At 40.4% G+C, this 17,467-nt stretch overlaps 1 protein-coding gene across 3 annotated transcripts in view; it reads left to right on the top strand.

Annotated features, from left to right (window-relative positions):
- The window catches only part of vps8 (VPS8 subunit of CORVET complex), a 537,289-nt gene that overhangs the window by 151,450 nt on the left and 368,372 nt on the right, over positions 1–17,467 (top strand). For all 3 annotated transcript variants that reach the window (XM_048534818.2, XM_059647115.1, XM_048534821.2), the window contains 3 exons: positions 856–940; positions 14,917–15,015; positions 15,560–15,649. In XM_048534818.2, the coding sequence (XP_048390775.1) occupies positions 856–940; positions 14,917–15,015; positions 15,560–15,649 (274 nt within the window). The remainder of the gene's footprint in view (positions 1–855; positions 941–14,916; positions 15,016–15,559; positions 15,650–17,467) is intronic.

Here is a 17,467-nt window from a genome sequence, read left to right on the forward strand (position 1 = left end):
TGAAGGTACCTTTCAGCTGAGGCTCTGTCTGTTTGACCTGGGGACAGGATTAGACCATTCAGCACTTACAAGCTTCCCCTGCCACTTGTGCAATCATGGCTGATCAAACACTTCAATGCTTTTTACATAATCCACCCTACATTCTATTGGTAGTCAGAAGTCTATCAGCCTCTACCTTTAAACATACTCAAAAACTGAGCTTCCACAATTCCTGTCATCAAGAATTCCAAAGATTCCCTATGAGTAAAAGAATTTCTTCCCAACCAGGGTAATAGCTTACCTGCATCTGCCCTTCCTACCCTTTTACGTATTTTGTAACTTTCAATGAGATCATTTCTCATTCTTTGAATATTTAGAGAATACAGGAATATTTTGCCCAATCTTTCTTCATGAACAGTCTCATCATGTCAAGAATCAGTCTGGTGAACTGTTATGGCACTAATACTTTTCCTGAAATAAGAAGACTAAAACTGCACACAGTCAGCCAGGTGCAGTCGAACCAAGCTTCAATGCAATTGAAACAAGACTTCACCATCCCTCCGTACAAATCCTCTTCCAACAAAGGCTAACATTCCATTTGCTTTCCTAATAGCTTGCTGCATCTGCATGTCAGCCTTCAGTGATGTACTAGCAGGGATACGTACATCTGCACCTTGTACATTTACACTGTTTAAACTTTACCAACTGTTCCTGATGATTTCTTGTTGTGTTTTTTTTTGGGTCTTTGTTGGAGACTGTCTGACCCTTTGTTCATGAATTTGCATCTTTCTGTCCATTGCTGTGGAGGAGGGCAAGGGATTTATTGGAGTGTTTTTTTTTCTAAAGTATTTTGTTAACAAAACTCTTTCTTTCCAGCTATCAAGTTTGTGAATTCATGTATGAGAAGAAGCAGCTGTATGATAAGATCATCTCCTGTTACCTGAATGATCCAGTTAGGAGGGTACGTATATCGAGGAAAGGGGATTAAATGTAATCACTTGTGCTGTGTGTGATGACAAATTAGGTTAATAATTTATATTCCACCTGAGTTTGGACTGCAAGCCCCGATAGCACTAACTTCTACAAATTCTATATGTTAACCAAAATGTCATGCACTGTTGACGTATGTTGCTGCAAATTTTATGTAATAGTTACAGATTCTTAATGAGCATTTGAATTTGTGACTGAACTGCCAAATTGTGTTGCTGAGAAGAAAGTAATATATATAAGTGTGCAGTCAGTTCTGCTATAACATGGTAGTTGCTATAGAAATAATGGGGCTTCTGGGAAAGGCAGGGTTAGGAGCAGACCACCAAAAAAAACACCCAAAATTACTCAAAAGCCTAACGTAAATGATAGCACAGTTTGAATAAATGTTTCAATTCATGTCAAATGAAATAAAAGTAAATTTAACACTTTACCTTCAAATTAAAATAGCAAGAGGACTTGATGGGGGAGGAGGTTTTGAGGTTGCTCTGTTGTTAATGTCGGGACTGAGGATTGTCATTATCATCACCTTCAGGTGCAGTTGTGGTAGCTGGGTTCGAGTGAAATATAGTTAATCCAGAGGTGGATGGCTGTGGTTCATTGTCTTCTGACCATTACTTGGCGTTTGGTTTAAAAAAGACTTCAGTTTTTGCTGCTTTGCCCTTTCTTTTCTTTCATGAAGAATCTGTTCATAGGGTGCCAAATAAGATCTTATTCCACGAACTGCTACCCAGCTGTGATCTGCATTGTAATTGTTGTCCTCTGAGAGCTGCAACTGCTTCTAGATTTCCCTCAGGATAGAAAACAAAACACAAGTGGAAAGCTCTCGTGCTTCTGCATTCTGGACTTCATCTTCTTCATCGCCAGGTTCCATTTCCCCCTCAGCGGCAAGTTGTTGTAGATCAGCTGTAGAGAGGTCTTCTCGGTGAGACTCAAGCAGCTGTTCAATATCTTCACTCTCTATTTCTTTAAATCCAATTTGCTTCGCAAGATCACCACAATGTCTTTTGATTCTTGGGAGCTCCTCTGAAGGATCAAAACCTTTAAAATATCGAAAAAAAATCTGGGAGAAGCTTCCCCCAAACTGTATGAAAGCAGTCCTGACTGACATCACCTCAGGCCCCCATGATAATATAAATTGCATCCTTGATGTTAAAGCTCTTCCAAAATTGAAAAACATTGTCCTAATCCCCCTCATTGACTGCAATCAGCATCTTAAATGTGCACCTTAAATAATAAGCTTTAAAAGCTGCTATTGCACCCTGGTCCAAGGGTTGAAAGAGAGAGGTTGTTTTTGGGGGGGTGGAATTAGCACTTTGATGTTTTCAGAAAGCTCACCAATTGTGGGAGGATGGCTTGGCGCATTATCCAGGATGGGGAGAATCTTGAAATTCGATTTTGTTTTACTTGCCAATTTTCTGAAGACATCCTCGAAAATGTCAACAATAAGGTCAGAAAGAAATTGCCCTGTAATCCAGCCTTTCTTGCTTGATCTAATGTACACGCCTAGAGTAGACTTAAGGTAACCGGGTTGGCAGAGTAGTACACCACCAAAGGCTTAAGTTTAAAGTCTCCACTGGTATTGACACCCAGCAGCACAGTCATACGACCCTTTACCACCTTAAAGCCTGGAGCGTGTGCTTCATTCATAGAAATGTAGGTTCAGGATGGCACTCGCTTGCAGTATAAACCTGTCTCATCCAAAAGCAAATTTGACCTAAGTTGGAGCCTCCTTCATTCATTAATTGTTTTGCTATGGGAGGAAATGCCATTGCAGGGTCTTCGTCGCACTGGCAGCTTTCCCACATAACTTTATGTTATGAAACGCATAGCGGTTCTTAAAACAAGCAAACCAGACATTTGCTAGCACTGAAGGCAGGCATATTTGTAGTGTTTTCAGCTTTTTCTTGTTAGATCTGAAAATACTGATAAGACTTTCTCTTTTATGGTGAGAAAGCTGGTCCTGGATCGCTTTTTCATTTATCTTCTGTCCACACACTTAGAAATTGCTTCATCTCCTCAATTTCTTTTGCCCACAGATTTACTAGCACTCAGACTTGTTCCAGCAGTACAGCTTGGTTTAATCTTTTCTGCATTGTCTGTAACGGTGTGCAAGATAGACTCCTTTGTTCCCATTGCACAAACCATATCACATGTTCTCTCATTACACTCATAACGCTTTATAACATCTAGCTTCTTTTCCAGTGTTATAGCCTTTTCTTTGATGTTCACCACCTGTAATTTTATCACCAGGATGCTTCTTGCTCTCATTCTTGTCACTTTGTCATTGCATTTTTGTGAGTAAAGCGGCGGAATTTGAAAAAAAAAACACTGAAAATCATTGAGTACTGTATCTCTCACAGAAAGTGCTTCACGGCAAAGTCTGCGAAATGGTCATGTGATGCTGGTGTGAAGACTTCTTTGGCGCTAACATTGCACATGTTCAGGACAAAGACTGCAAAACGATCATATGATGTTGACACTTACTCCTCCATGCACTGACTGAATCACATTATAGCCAATACAAGTTTGCATTTTAGAAATAGCATTCCCCTATTCATTAGTCACATTATAGCCAATTCGTGGAACACGCATTACAGCAGAACTGACTGTACAATCATAGGAAAGGATTGTGATACTATAGACAATATAGTATCAAACATTGACGACTCATAACTAGCAAGTTAATGAAAGTAATGGAGTAATGAAACACTGCTGATTGGCCTCCTAATTCATAAGTTCGCATGAAGCACAGATGTATTCTCTTTTGGAGAATTGATTTTGCTATATCTGAAAGGTCTTACGTATGGAATAGTCTACTGTACAGATGCATCCGATCTCTAATGAAATAATCAACTCACACAATGATGGAAAGGAATAATTCAGCTGCTTGGGAATCAGAGTTGTGTTCTGTTCTTCATTGCTGGCATGTGATCTGGTATTTGAAGGCTCCTTACTGTTCACTGGGTGGGGAAGGTTATAAATCAATTAAATATTAAATTAGCTATAAATTTACAGGTGCTGATTTGGTGAACAGGTCAGATGGAGTATTGTATAATGAGTTGACTAATTCTCCCATTGTTAATAGTTCGAGATTGACCAAGTAGGTATCAAGGCAAGAAGATGAAAATGGTCTGAGCAAATCTCTGCACTGTCCAAACCATCAAGGCAATCCAGATGGCCTGAATACTCACTTCTATTAAAAGATATGAGGCCATTATGTTCGTTTCTAGCCATCCATGCAGAAATGTCGCATCCACTTGCCTCTTGAGTAGTTTGTGGATGTTGACTGCCACAGCTCCAACGGGGATTCTGTTTTGTGATAATTACTGAAAAACATGCAACCATTACTCTTAAATTTGCATTAAATATTTTGAACCTATTCTACTCTCCTTTTGTTTTGAAGTAAATTCAGATCTTCAATTCCATATCTTTCACTATATTTGTGTACCCCTGTGTGATTACCTGTCAAGGCATCTCCCCTCAGATGGAAAAGCCCAAAACTCCAAGCTTTTAAGTTTGGGGATCAATCTTGTAACTCTTCACTCTGCTTCCATCATGTATTCAGGACTTTGTCTGAAGAGAACGTTGTACAGTTTGAACGCCATCTACGAAAGCTGGTTGTAGCCACATATGTACTCTCTCTGCCTTCAATATCTGCATAGCAACTTCTCTTCTCCAGCAGGGTAGTGACTATCTGGAATTTTCTACCTCAGAGAGTTGTGGACGCTACATCATTGCAAGTATTTCAAAAGCAAGTGAATGGATTTTTGAAATATTGTGGAGTTGACGGGCTACGATGAGCTGGAATTTAAGAGGAGTTGTGACCTAGGATGGACCAACTGTTACCTTATTGAATAGTGAGGTAGGCTTGAGGAACCGAATGGGCCTATGTTCCTATGATTACCTCTGTTTCCATCAAAATAATCCTTTAATATTGTTTTTATTAATGAAGATTTATAAGACTAGTTTTGTTGATCCAGAGGAATGCAAACATATTAACAAGGAACAAGACTAGACCACTCAGCCATTCCAGTCTGCTCCATCATTTGATATATTCGTGGATGATCTGATTTTAACCTCAGCTGTATGATTCCTGCATATCCCCATTTAATCTGTCATCCCGTTGATGGTAATCAAGAATCAGTCTACCTCCACTTTAAAAATATTTAAAGATTGTGCATCCACTGCTTTTTGAGGAAGGGAAGTTCAAAGGCTCTCAATCCTCAGAGAATAAGGTGTAGAGCTGGATGAACAAAGCAGGCCAAGTGACATCAGAGGAACAGGAAAGCTGACATTTTGGGTCTAGACCTCCAGATTCTCCAGCATCTGTAGTTCCTATTATTTCTCAACCCTCAGAACTTTTCTTTCCTCATCTGTCCTAAATGGGCAATCCCATATTTTTAAACCATGACCTCTAGTTGTAGATTCTTCAAGAGAAATATCCTTTCCATATTCACCCAGTCAAGTCCCCTCAGGGTTTTGTATGTTTCAGTGAAGTTTCTTTGACTCTTTTAAACTAGGATATAGGCCTAGCGTATCTAGCATCTCCTCATAAGGCAGTTTGCTCATTCCAGGTATTACTCTGGTAAACCATTTCTGAACTGCTTCCAATGCATTTACAGTCTTCCCTAAATACAGTGATATACTCTGGATGTGGTCAAACCAATGCTCTGTATAACTGAACCATAACCGCTCAAACTTGTGTTCGGTTCCTGCTGCATTAAACCATTTCAGTCTGTTAGTGTTCCCAATTATTTGCTGTACCTGCATCCTAACTTTCTGTGATTCATGCACAAGAACACCCAGGATCTCCCCGCATCTCAAATCTCTTCAAACTCTCACTACTTAGATATTGTGCTTCTTTTTTATTCTTTTTGTCAAAATGGACAATTTCCTGCAAAATGTACACCATTTGACAGATAATAAAATGTGAGGCTGGATGAACACAGCAGGCCAAGCAGCATCTCAGGAGCACAAAAGCTGACGTTTCGGGCCTAGACCCTTCATCAGAGAGGGGGATGGGGTGAGGGTTCTGGAATAAATAGGGAGAGAGGGGGAGGCGGACCGAAGATGGAGAGTAAAGAAGATAGGTGGAGAGAGTATAGGTGGGGAGGTAGGGAGGGGATAGATCAGTCCAGGGAAGACGGACAGGTCAAGGAGGTGGGATGAGGTTAGTAGGTAGGAGATGGAGGTGCGGCTTGGGGTGGGAGGAAGGGATGGGTGAGAGGAAGAACAGGTTAGGGAGGCAGAGACAGGTTGGACTGGTTTTGGGATGCAGTGGGTAGAGGGGAAGAGCTGGGCTGGTTGTGTGGTGCAGTGGGGGGAGGGGACGAACTGGGCTAGTTTAGGGATGCGGTGGGGGAAGGGGAACCAGCCCAGTTCGTCCCCTTCCCCCCACTGCACCACACAACCAGCCCAGCTCTTCCCCTCTACCCACTGCATCCCAAAAACAGTCCAACCTGTCTCTGCCTCCCTAACCTGTTCTTCCTCTCACCCATCTCTTCCTCCCACCCCAAGCCGCACCTCCATCTCCTACCTACTAACCTCATCCCACCTCCTTGACCTGTCCGTCTTCCCTGGACTGATCTATCCCCTCCCTACCTCCCCACCTATACTCCACCAATCTTCTTTTCTCCATCTTCGGTCCGCCTCCCCCTCTCTCCCTATTTATTCCAGAACCCTCACCCCATCCCCCTCTCTGATGAAGGGTCTAGGCCCAAAACATCAGCTTTTGTGCTCCTGAGATGCTGCTAGGCCTGCTGTGTTCATCCAGCCTCACATTTTATTATCTTGGATTCTCCAGCATCTGCAGTTCCCATTATCTCTGATACCATTTGACAGATGTTTGCTCACTCAACCCAAACTATCTATATCCCTTTGTAAGCTCCCCGAGTCTTCCTGTGTGATCAGAATGTTTATGGGTTGGATCTAGGACTGCAGTACAATGGTGGCTGGTCTCCAACACTGTAGATCCTTTCAGTGGATATGGGCTGAAGGAATTTAGTCCATGTAGCTAAAGTATTTTAAAATTATGCCAGCATTTGGTTATGTATGGTTTCTTGAATATTTTTGTATTTAATTTTGTGCGTATACACAGCGTTGGGCCAGATTAAGTCATTGTCACTTTATTTTGTTTCGAGGATGATAATTAGAAAATGCTCATTTGTTCACTGGACTAATGTTTATTTCTTAATTAATATTGGTTTTCCATTTGAGTAACATGGCTGATGTTCTCGTCACAGATTCTCACATCTCGTCGCATGTTGTCATTTCACAAGGCAAAAATAGTAACCTGTTTGCCTTTAAAGAGACAAAATAATTGAGGCATTATGATAGAAATGTATTCAATTAATGTGTCTGCACCTGAATGGAGTGTTATCTCCATTGACCAGATGGTTTGAACAAAGAATAAACAGTTGTAGCACTCTTAAACTAATTTAGTGTGGGATTAAAGCCTTGAGTATTTATCTGAGTGGGCTGTGCATTCTTTGAGTAATTGGAATGACAAACATGGTTGATAATGTCATGCACTGTGCTTCATATTCTTGATTAATACGCAAAGAGAAAGAAATTTGCTGAGATTAGTACGACTTTACTTGTTTCAGTTAAAGGTGATTTGCTCTAGGGATTACATTTGAGCGAGTTGAAAGCCAATTCAATCAATTGTCTTTGACTGTGGGAGGCAAATGTGTATATTTTTTTTCCAGTTGATGCTAATGTTATCTTCTTCAAGGCTCGAGTTTCTTTTCCAATTAACCGTAAAGCTAACTCTTTAATTTCCAGGAAGTTCCATTTCAGTGAATGTCTGGAGATTTTTAAAAATTGTATTTCAGAAATACCAATTCTTTTGGAATGGGAATTCACTTCATAATACACTTATTGTTTAACACTTGGTAATTAGCTAGTATAACAAGACAATGGGTGGAATTTTATTATACTACCTGCCCCCCCCCCCCCCCCCCCCCCCCCCCCACCGCCGTGATAGGTTTGGAAAGGGTGCCAGGTAAATGGTGGATTTCATCTGAGATGATTCCCAGTATCTTGCTGCCAGTGGTCAAACTTTTCATTGTTGCTTGGCCATTTGAAATCAGGGCTGTTCAATTCGTTTCTCATTGCTTGCCCAGTTCCTACGAAACGTCAGGGCTCAATCAGTTGAAGGAGACAAGAGCAAGACACAGATGAATGTTGGCTTTAACTGATGGCATTCCGTGTTGCTTCTTAATAAGTGGGGAAGCCCTGAAATATAAACTAAGTGTTAGAAAAGCTCTGCAAGTCAAGACAGGACCAGTGGATGAAGAAACAAAGTTGACATTTTAAATCCATTAAAACTTTTCTTCAGTTCCCTGGAGTTTCTCTTTTCACAGGAAGAGAGAATTTTTATTGCTTTTAGAGGGTTTGCTGTACGGAACGCCAGTGAGAAAGGCAGTCTCTGGAGGTTCTCTCTTGAGTTCCCTGCAGCAAGTACTGGGGAAATGCTTGGTGGGATGGGGTTGGTCGAGATGGGGAATGATGGGCCAGGGACGAAGATTATTGAGAGAAGGAGAATATTCAGAACTGTGAGCACTGCAATGAGTGCTGCGTGCTCTGCGCTGAGAGATTGACAGTCAGAAAGGCAGTGGAAGGAAGAGACTTTTATCTGTATGGTGAAAGTTAGCAACAGGACTTTGTGCTAGGCTATGGACATAGAGGGGCTGTAAGGCAGTTAATGTGGAAGAATGTGATGCCCCATGGAAAGGGTGCAGAGTGAGGTTGCGTTTCACAAACAGATTGAACACCTGCGCCTTTGAAGACTGTTTGTCTGAAGCCAGGTATTTGATAACCAACTGGATGCTGGAGGTGAGGTTGAGGCCACTGGGACGTGAAGATTACCCGGTCCTCACTTTTTGTTTTTAGACGCGGCCCTCCAGAGGTTGTCTGGAAGCAATTGTGAGATCTCTGAGTCAGCGGTTAACGCGAAGTCGGGGGAATACATCAGTTTTTGCATAAATCAGGCAATTGAGCTGGGAGATTGATTCGTTGGATTTAGCATTGGTTATTGCATGCGTGTAGCCACCATGTATCCCTCAGATCAACTGGGCACATTTGATATGAGGAAGGAGTTCTACTCCCTCAAATGTTGAAATTATCTGTATAATTGCTTGATAAAAACCTTTCGGATTGGGGTGCTGCCACGAATCATTCATATTGACAATATATTCGGGGCAAAAGCTTTTTGAACCGTCAAAAAGCCTTCATGGATGGATCTTGGGTGTCAAGAGATGTCCTGACTTACTTGGACCAGTATCGAAGACCAACAACGTCCCAGCTGCTGATTGGCATAACAGTTGATAGTCTTACACATATTTGACTTTCTAAATGTGGTTTGGATGTCTAGATTATTTTGGGAACACCTTTCAATGTGGTTTCTCAAGGGTTTCCTGTATCGTGGTTTTCTGCATTTTGCACAACCAGGCATGGAAGAGATGTGTACAGGTCAAAATAATGATCATTCCAACCCCCTACAAGGGAGAGATGAGGCAGGAATGCATCCAGACTGCATCCAAAAGCAACGCAGGTGAGGAGCTGATGGCTTTAGCTTTTGACGTGAAAACGAGATACACAAGTCCATTTGCACATTATCTGTTTGGGAATCCCTGTTGATCCACTGGATATTGTTGATACTATGTGGCCTGTGCTGAAAATCTATCACCATATGAGGAGATCCGTGATGAGATCACCCCAAATGCTTCACTTATCGGAACCCTACATTTACTGGCCACCATTTCACGGGTACCATCTTAAACATTCAAATGTGTTGATATGGGATACTGGGGTAGAAAGAAATACAAAAAAAATGCCTAAGTATGAATTTCCACATATTTTAAAATGCAAAAATCAAATAGGCGTGCTGGAATTAAGTACATAATGGAATTTTATGAACCACTCAGTACTTTTACAGAACAGATTCAATGTGCTCCTGATTATGCTCTTGTAATGTTGGAGCTGAAGTAGAGGCAACTTGTTGGTCTTCACTGCTCAAGGATGAGGCCATCCAGAGGAGTTCAGCAAACATCTTCTGTATCCACTTGGCTCTCTGTGAAGTTCACTATTCTTGCCTATTGAAGATGTGCTCATTTATCAGATAAGTGGTGATACTTGTGCTATAGATGACTTCTCCAGTGTCTACTCTGCAGAACTTTGACAGATGTCTCTTCATGCATTTGGCACTGCTGTGCCAGCAATTACTTCTCTGCAGATATTCCTCAATCTTGTGATCTGCATTACCTTGAATGTGTCTGAAACTTCTCTCAGTTTTTTTTAATTGGGAATGGCTGCATTTGTCACTGCCACATGACCTGCTCCATCGTGTCTGCGTCAGGTTTACCAGCTGGTGCCATCCATTCATTCTGTCAAACCCATTGACATGAGAATTGCTGTAGTACTGGAGGGTACATTAGACTGATAAGATGATATCTCTTTCAGAAGACAACTCCTCTGTGATCCTGGGCAATTCAGATCTCTCATCGGTGTTTCAATTTGCTACTGGCCAGACTGTTTATTCTTCTGCTTATCTCCAGTGCATCATCAGTGGAGAGTTTCCTTTCCCATCAGTCCGCGTAAACCTCCACAACTTTGCTTCTGCTGCACCCTTTCCTTTACCTCCTGTTTCTGCAACCAGCATTAAGGCTAAGTGTCGATGTTTAAAAGTGGCTGTTAACCTCCCAGGTGAAACTGGTCCCCCCCCCCCCCCCCCCCTCCCCCCAACCCCAAGCACCACACTAATTGCTTAGCAGCTCTCGGCCTGGTTTCTCAGCAGTATATTGGCTCAGTCTCTTGGTGGCTCGTGACGATGCTTTGGCTTGGTCTCCAGGTGGGTCTTGGCGCAGTCTCTCGGTGGTTCTCGGCCTGGTCTCTCAGCAGCTCACGGTGGGTCTCGGCCTGATCTCTTGCTGGTATATTGGACTAGACTCTCTCAGCACATGGCAGTGTCTTGGCTCGGCATGCGAGTGGGTCCTGCCTGGGCATGTTCCCAAGTCACCAGGGGACATTGAAGAGACAGCTACTTCAGCAGCAGTGACAGTATCTATGGCATCTTAAGAGACTGCTGAAGACTAAGAAGGATCATAATGAAAGCTTTTGCCTTGTTTCATTGTTTTTCTACCTATTCTATTAAATAATGCTTAACTTTACACGTCTGTCCCTCTTACTAGTTTGTACCTAAGTGCCTTGGTACCTAAGGTTGTGCCTTGTGTGGTGACAATATACACTTTTCACTGTACTCCTATACTTCTGTACTTGAGTACATGTGGCAATAAAATCTAAATCCAATTGGTCACATTGTGGAAGATCGCCTTTGAAATGTCGCCACTTACCCATTCTGCAGATGATCCCAGTGTCAGGGCTTCAAATCAGTCATTGAAGTCCAGCCCACCAATCTACGTTTAAATATTTGTCGATTATTAAACATTAATGGTTAGATAGGACTGGTCAGATGCTAATCTGACTTAGGGCTTTGTTCAGTTACAATATTATCCTTTTGAACAGAACATAATCTAATTATGTGCCATCAGTTTGCTGTGTGGCTGCTGATGACCATTATGCTTCAAAATACACTCGGAAAAGATATTGCTTTCTGATATACTGATCATTCCAGTATTCTGCTTATTTAGGCTGTGTTGAAATTCATTCTCATAACTGTACTCCACTGTAGTCTGTTTCATTGTTATTGTTTGCCTTTGTACTCTATGTAGGCCAAAATAAACTTGTCCCTATGCATCTGTGTGCAGTTGTGCATTGCCCTCCTATAATATTTTTGTCAAAATCCTGTTACCAGAATTGTTTAGCCGAATCTCTGAAGTCATTCCATCTGTGATTAGCTCACTAAATTGTCTAATATAATCACTGCAGATTTTAAACTTCAAAAATGTCACCCCTAATTCTATTGCTGAGCATGCTTTATTTTCCTCATCTTACCTTTTCTTATGTCTGTTCCCGGCTGATGGGTTTCCTGTGATTTTATGCTTTACTTGCTGGTTGTCAAGTATAAAGCCTCACACATCTTATCTTTTGTCTATTGTTCATTCCCAAAAGCACCTTATGCTTCTGTTCATTCAATTTAACTTGATGTGGTAATGGCCATTCTTCATGAGAGAAAATTATTGTAGAAAGATAAGGCCTTGAAATTGTCATGAGATGGGTGAATTATAGATATCAAGTAATGTTGATGATTGTTGAATTCAGTTTAGGATTATAATTCCAGTTTTTTGAATATGTGCAGTTATTCTAACTATCACTCTGTTCATCAAGTGCCGGCTGTGTTGGCAGTGCTGGCTTGAAGCATTCATTGAAGAATACTGCCTCAGGTATTTTAGGAAATTGCAGACACAACTACTGTACAAGTGGATTTCCTGTTTGTTTCAAGCATGCAGATAAAACAAAACAAAATTCTGCAAATAACCACCAAAGCAAAGTTTCCATGCTATACTGCTTAAAAAACAAAGCAAACCTGGTTTTCATTTCACAACATTGGACTTTATTAATTAATAAGCTACCTTTCTTAGAAAGAATTGTTTTGAGGTATGGATCATGTTAAATGATCATTGGAAAACATGTAGCAAGGAAAGTGACAACTTGGCATCTTGTGTTTGTAAAAACTGTTTGCTTGAACACTTTCAACAAAATTCTACTGCTTGTTCTCTGTTAATTTCTGTTTATTCTCTCAGACATTTTCAAATTGACTTCTTGTCACTGTGTTCAGCAGCGCTTACTTATAACATGTGGACTCCGATGCCTTGTTTGTACACTCAAAATGTGTTCCATGATCCAGCCCTCCCTTAAATTGCAGCTAGCATCCATCTGTGCCTTCCACTAACCTATCCATTTCCCTCTCAGGTTTTTCTTTTCTGCAATATTTCCTTAATTCTTAGACGATGCTTCAGAATCGAAGATAGCATGACTTACTCTGGTTCAGTAGAGCCTAAGATGACTGATGAGCTCAGTTCAGCATTCAGTTGTCTTTGCCTTTTTTGCTGCTAGTGGTACCTGAAGGATTTGGGGCAGCTTTTGTTTAGAGACTTTTGCATGTTCTACTGTGTCTCAACGTTGCCCTTGCCTTTCCTAACAAGATCTCTCGAAAGTGTTCAGTGTTTTCCCAAATGTGCCTTCTTTTATTTTGGTCATTCAAGCATCAGGAACTCGCTTAAGTCTGTAGCGTGTTTGACCTTTTCATGGTTGTTTTGAAGACATCCCTAAAAGCACGTCCACTCTCCTCCTCTGAGGTTCCTACTGCAAACAAGTTTTGAGTAGAGTCGTTGCCTCAAGTGTCAGGCACATGAATGATATGCATTGGCCAATAATTTTGATTGGGTTAGTGTACAATGATGGGGATGCTGGTTTGGGAGAGGATTTTGATGTTGGATCACATTTCTTGTCATCACAGGTCTTGTGAAGGCACCGCTGATGGTATACCTCTCATGCTTTTCAGGTGCCTGACGTAGGTTTGGTATGGACTGAATCAAAGGGAGTGCTACAATATCCACACTCCCAATTGCTGATCAGATAGGCAATCTGACCTTGTGTCTGATGGGACTTTACAGAAATTGATTCAAATGAAACTGTACTGTTATGCAGTCTAAACCCTTCCTGCATTTGCAGATTATTTGCCTGGATATGGGGCAGTTGACTTATTTAATTTAGTTACCCTGCCAGCCGAGCTTCTACTTCTGCTTTATCTGCGTCGGTATTACGGGCTAATATTTTCATTTCACAAACTTTCCCACTTGCCTTAGATGTATGAATTTATTTCAAGAAGTGAAGTGTGAATGATTCTTACAAGTCTCCATCGCGTTCGGCTATCTTGGCATTCAGGAAGTATCTTGAGCTGGTTGCTCTGCATCGATTGCACGTACCCAAAGCAATGCAGTTTATGTCATAATTTGGTCATTTAGCATAAATAACACGAAAAATTGTGGAATTTTAAGTTTAAATTGAACTCCGTGTAATGCATTTCTAAGATCTTTGGTTCAAGTTTTATAACATCACTGTGAAAAGTACAACAATCTCTCGGTGAATTAATCATTATTGGGAACTTGCAATAAATGCTCTCATTTGCAGACTTTCTGGTTGGCTTTTCAAATTAAAGTAGATTCTTTAGGTATAAAAGCATTAAAAGATGCTTTCAAAAGCTTTTAATGTGACTTTTCTTCTCATTTACTGTGAAACTGACTAATTTACCTCAATATAATTAGAGTTTTGTATATTTGTAAAACTTTCAAGTCAAAAATTTAGAATGGGGTCACTAAGAGCTGGTGAATTGACATTGATTTTTGTTTAAATGTTATGACATTATACATCAAAGAACTATTTGCATTGTATCAAAGTAAATATTTCAAGCAAATTTAAATTTAAAAATATATTTTAGTAACTTGCCTAAATTACAACAGAAATTGTTTGGAAATGTGCATATGAGTTTGAGCAAATGGGGAGCGGAACAACACTGTTTAAAGTGGCCTCAGGAATTGAACAGTTCCATGTTCTATCGATGTTATCCACTGGAGTACGAAATTCAGTTTCATAACTTCATCCAACTTTGAATGTGTCCAACAGCTCAGTGACACAAATAACAGTGTTATATAATCTATTATTTGGATAGCTGCTTTTGAAATGTTTGAGATTCGTGGAATAAACTGCAATATGTACAAGAATGGATGACTGAACATATTGTCCCCACAAATCTTTAACATGTCATTTGTATTGGCACAAGGTGCAAAACAATGAGCATGTTTTTTGAAAAGACGTTTATCAATCTAACTTGAGAAGTATATTGCAGACATTTTAGTCATTTTCTACTCGATGACTTTGCCTGGAAGTGCAATTTCAGCAGGACCCCATTATTGTTTCCTTTGTATTGTGACTTTGCTATGTGAGCATTTTCTGCCCTGTTAGTAACTATTATGTTCACTCGTTTAGGAGGAAATTTTCAGTTATATCCATAATATGTTGTCAATACCTGGATACAGTTGTGAAGAGAAGAAGTCTGTGTGGAATAAAGCCATGGAACACATTAAGGTACCACCATTGATTAACTCTGAGTGATTTGAATGAACTGACGAGGTAAAATGAAAAGAATGTAAAATGTAGAATTTTATTCTAATAAATACACAATTGAGTTACGATTTATGTACTTTATAGTGGTATGCTTCTGTTAGTAGATTGATGTGTAGTTGACTTTAAAGAGAAACATACTGCAATGCAAACAAAATCAAGTTGAGTTCATATTACCTTACTGCTAAGACCACATCTAGAATTCTGGAGTCCACCATATAGTGAGATTTGTGTGTTTTAGTTTTGACTACTAATTTTGATGGCATATCATTTTCTTTGGCACTTCTTAACACTTACTTGTCCTGGTATACAAAGAGCCATATGTGTCATTGGCATAATATCATAATATTTTGTTCTCAGCTGACACAAACTTAATGCAAACACATTACTGCTGTCAATAACTTGCTGCTACCACTTTACTAAGACATCACGCACTATTACTTGTATGCTGAAGAGATTAATGCTTTACCATTTTTGGAATGTTAATTTTCTTTTGTTGAAATTGCAGGACTTGGTGACCATCAATCCTGCAAAAGCAGGTGAACTGTTTGCGGTGCATTTCTTTACGGAGCTCCGAGTAATTGTGGACCAATTAGAGGTAAACTAATGTTATTGTGTATTTTAGTTTGTTTTCTTGTAATAACTTTTTGTGAATTCGTTTTAGTGGAGTCTATCTGAGAATGTAATGAGAGCAAGTCTAGAAAACTAACCAGGCACCTGGGTTCGATTCCAGCCTCGGGCAACTGTCTGTGTGGAGTTTGCACATTCTCCCTGTGTCTGCATGGGTTTCCTCTGGGTGCTCCGGTTTCCTCCCACAGTCCAAAGATGTGCAGACTAGGTGGACTGGCCATGCTAAATTGTCTGTAGTGTTCAGGGTGTGTGCGTTACAGGGGGATAGATCTGGGTGGGATGCTCCAAAGGGCGGTGTGGACCTGTTGGGCCGAAGGGCCTGTTTCCACACTGTAGGGCATCTAATCTAATCTAATCTAACCAAAGCTGAACAATGGCTTCAGAAAATTTGCCAACTCAGAAGGCTAACAATGTTAAATATCTGAAGGAGAAATCCAGGCACTACACTGATCCATGCATTTCTGTGGAGGTCCATAGCATAAAATAAAAGAGTGCCTGCGATAACAGTCACACATTTTTGTTTCAGAGAATGTCTGCTGACTACTTTAGTCTGTACCGAGGTGCAAATTGCAGATATGGAGTACACCGGATACTATAGCAGTCCATTCCACCCGCTCCTATTCATCATGTCCATTTGGGTATCGTCGTTTTCTTTTAACTGGTGGGGCATTCCACAGTGTATGTATATGCAGAATTCCCGCATGCACAAGGTGAAACTTTTGCGGGTGTCAGGTGACTTTTTCTTCTCTGCCTAAAGCACAGTATCCAGTTACTATATTTTTCATTTCCCTTTTATTCCCTTTGTTTCCTTTCTATTGTCATCCATAATTCTCTCAGTCTACTCTCTCGCTTTCTTCTGCCTTATATTCTATTCCACCTGTTTTCTTCCCATTTTTTGTATTCTACCCTGCCCTTTGAATTGCTGAATCAAAGCATCTGTAAACATTTTTTTAAATCCTGCCTCCTGCTATGACACCAGAATTAATTTCAAGTGATCAAGCTTTTTGGCAAACAACAAAACATGCTTTCCTATTCTATCTGTCTCTTATTGGGGAGGATATATTTGAAAAACATATCCTTAGGGTTGCATCAGTCCTATCTGTGACATTTTTAGCAGTATTTATGTCTGCGCAAGAAACAAGAGCGAATGGAGATGATGCCAGCTTTTAAAACAATGGAAGGAATAGATGCTATGTTTGCAAACAGCTTACTTAATATGCACTGAGCAGAACTAAAGGGTGCAAGCATAATATTAATGAGTGTCAAATGAGAGTTGAGATACAAAGAAAGTGTTTTTCTTCATCAAATCTTTGTGTGCGGAATAAATCCACAGTTAATGCTCTGCTAATTAACACTTAGAAAAGTAATTGGGATGTTAAGCTGTTCAGCAATAACTTGAATCCTTATAAGGAATTACCCAAAAGAGTCAACAGTGACCTGAAAAATAAACAATGAGTAACATAAAATAAGACCACTGCAGATGCTGAAAATCTCAAAGTAATTAAGAGGTGACCTCAACAAGTCTGATAGCATCTGTGGAGAGAGAATAGTTTAGGGCCCAACATGACTGTTTTTTCAGAACAGATTTTAATATTTCCATCTTACATTGGAAAACAAAGCAATTGAGTACTACAAACGTTTACCCTGAATATGATGCTTCCTGAGCTTCTAGACCCATAGACTGGCCAGGCTGAGGATCCATGAGAGAGATATGTTTGAGCCTGTGTATCTTGGTGGGAGAAGGAAAAAAATTGGTAGTACCTTTCTGCAGAACATGAAGTGGGTT

The sequence above is a fragment of the Stegostoma tigrinum genome, chromosome 7, assembly GCF_030684315.1.
Source record: "Stegostoma tigrinum isolate sSteTig4 chromosome 7, sSteTig4.hap1, whole genome shotgun sequence".
Classification (NCBI taxonomy): Eukaryota; Metazoa; Chordata; class Chondrichthyes; order Orectolobiformes; family Stegostomatidae; genus Stegostoma; species Stegostoma tigrinum.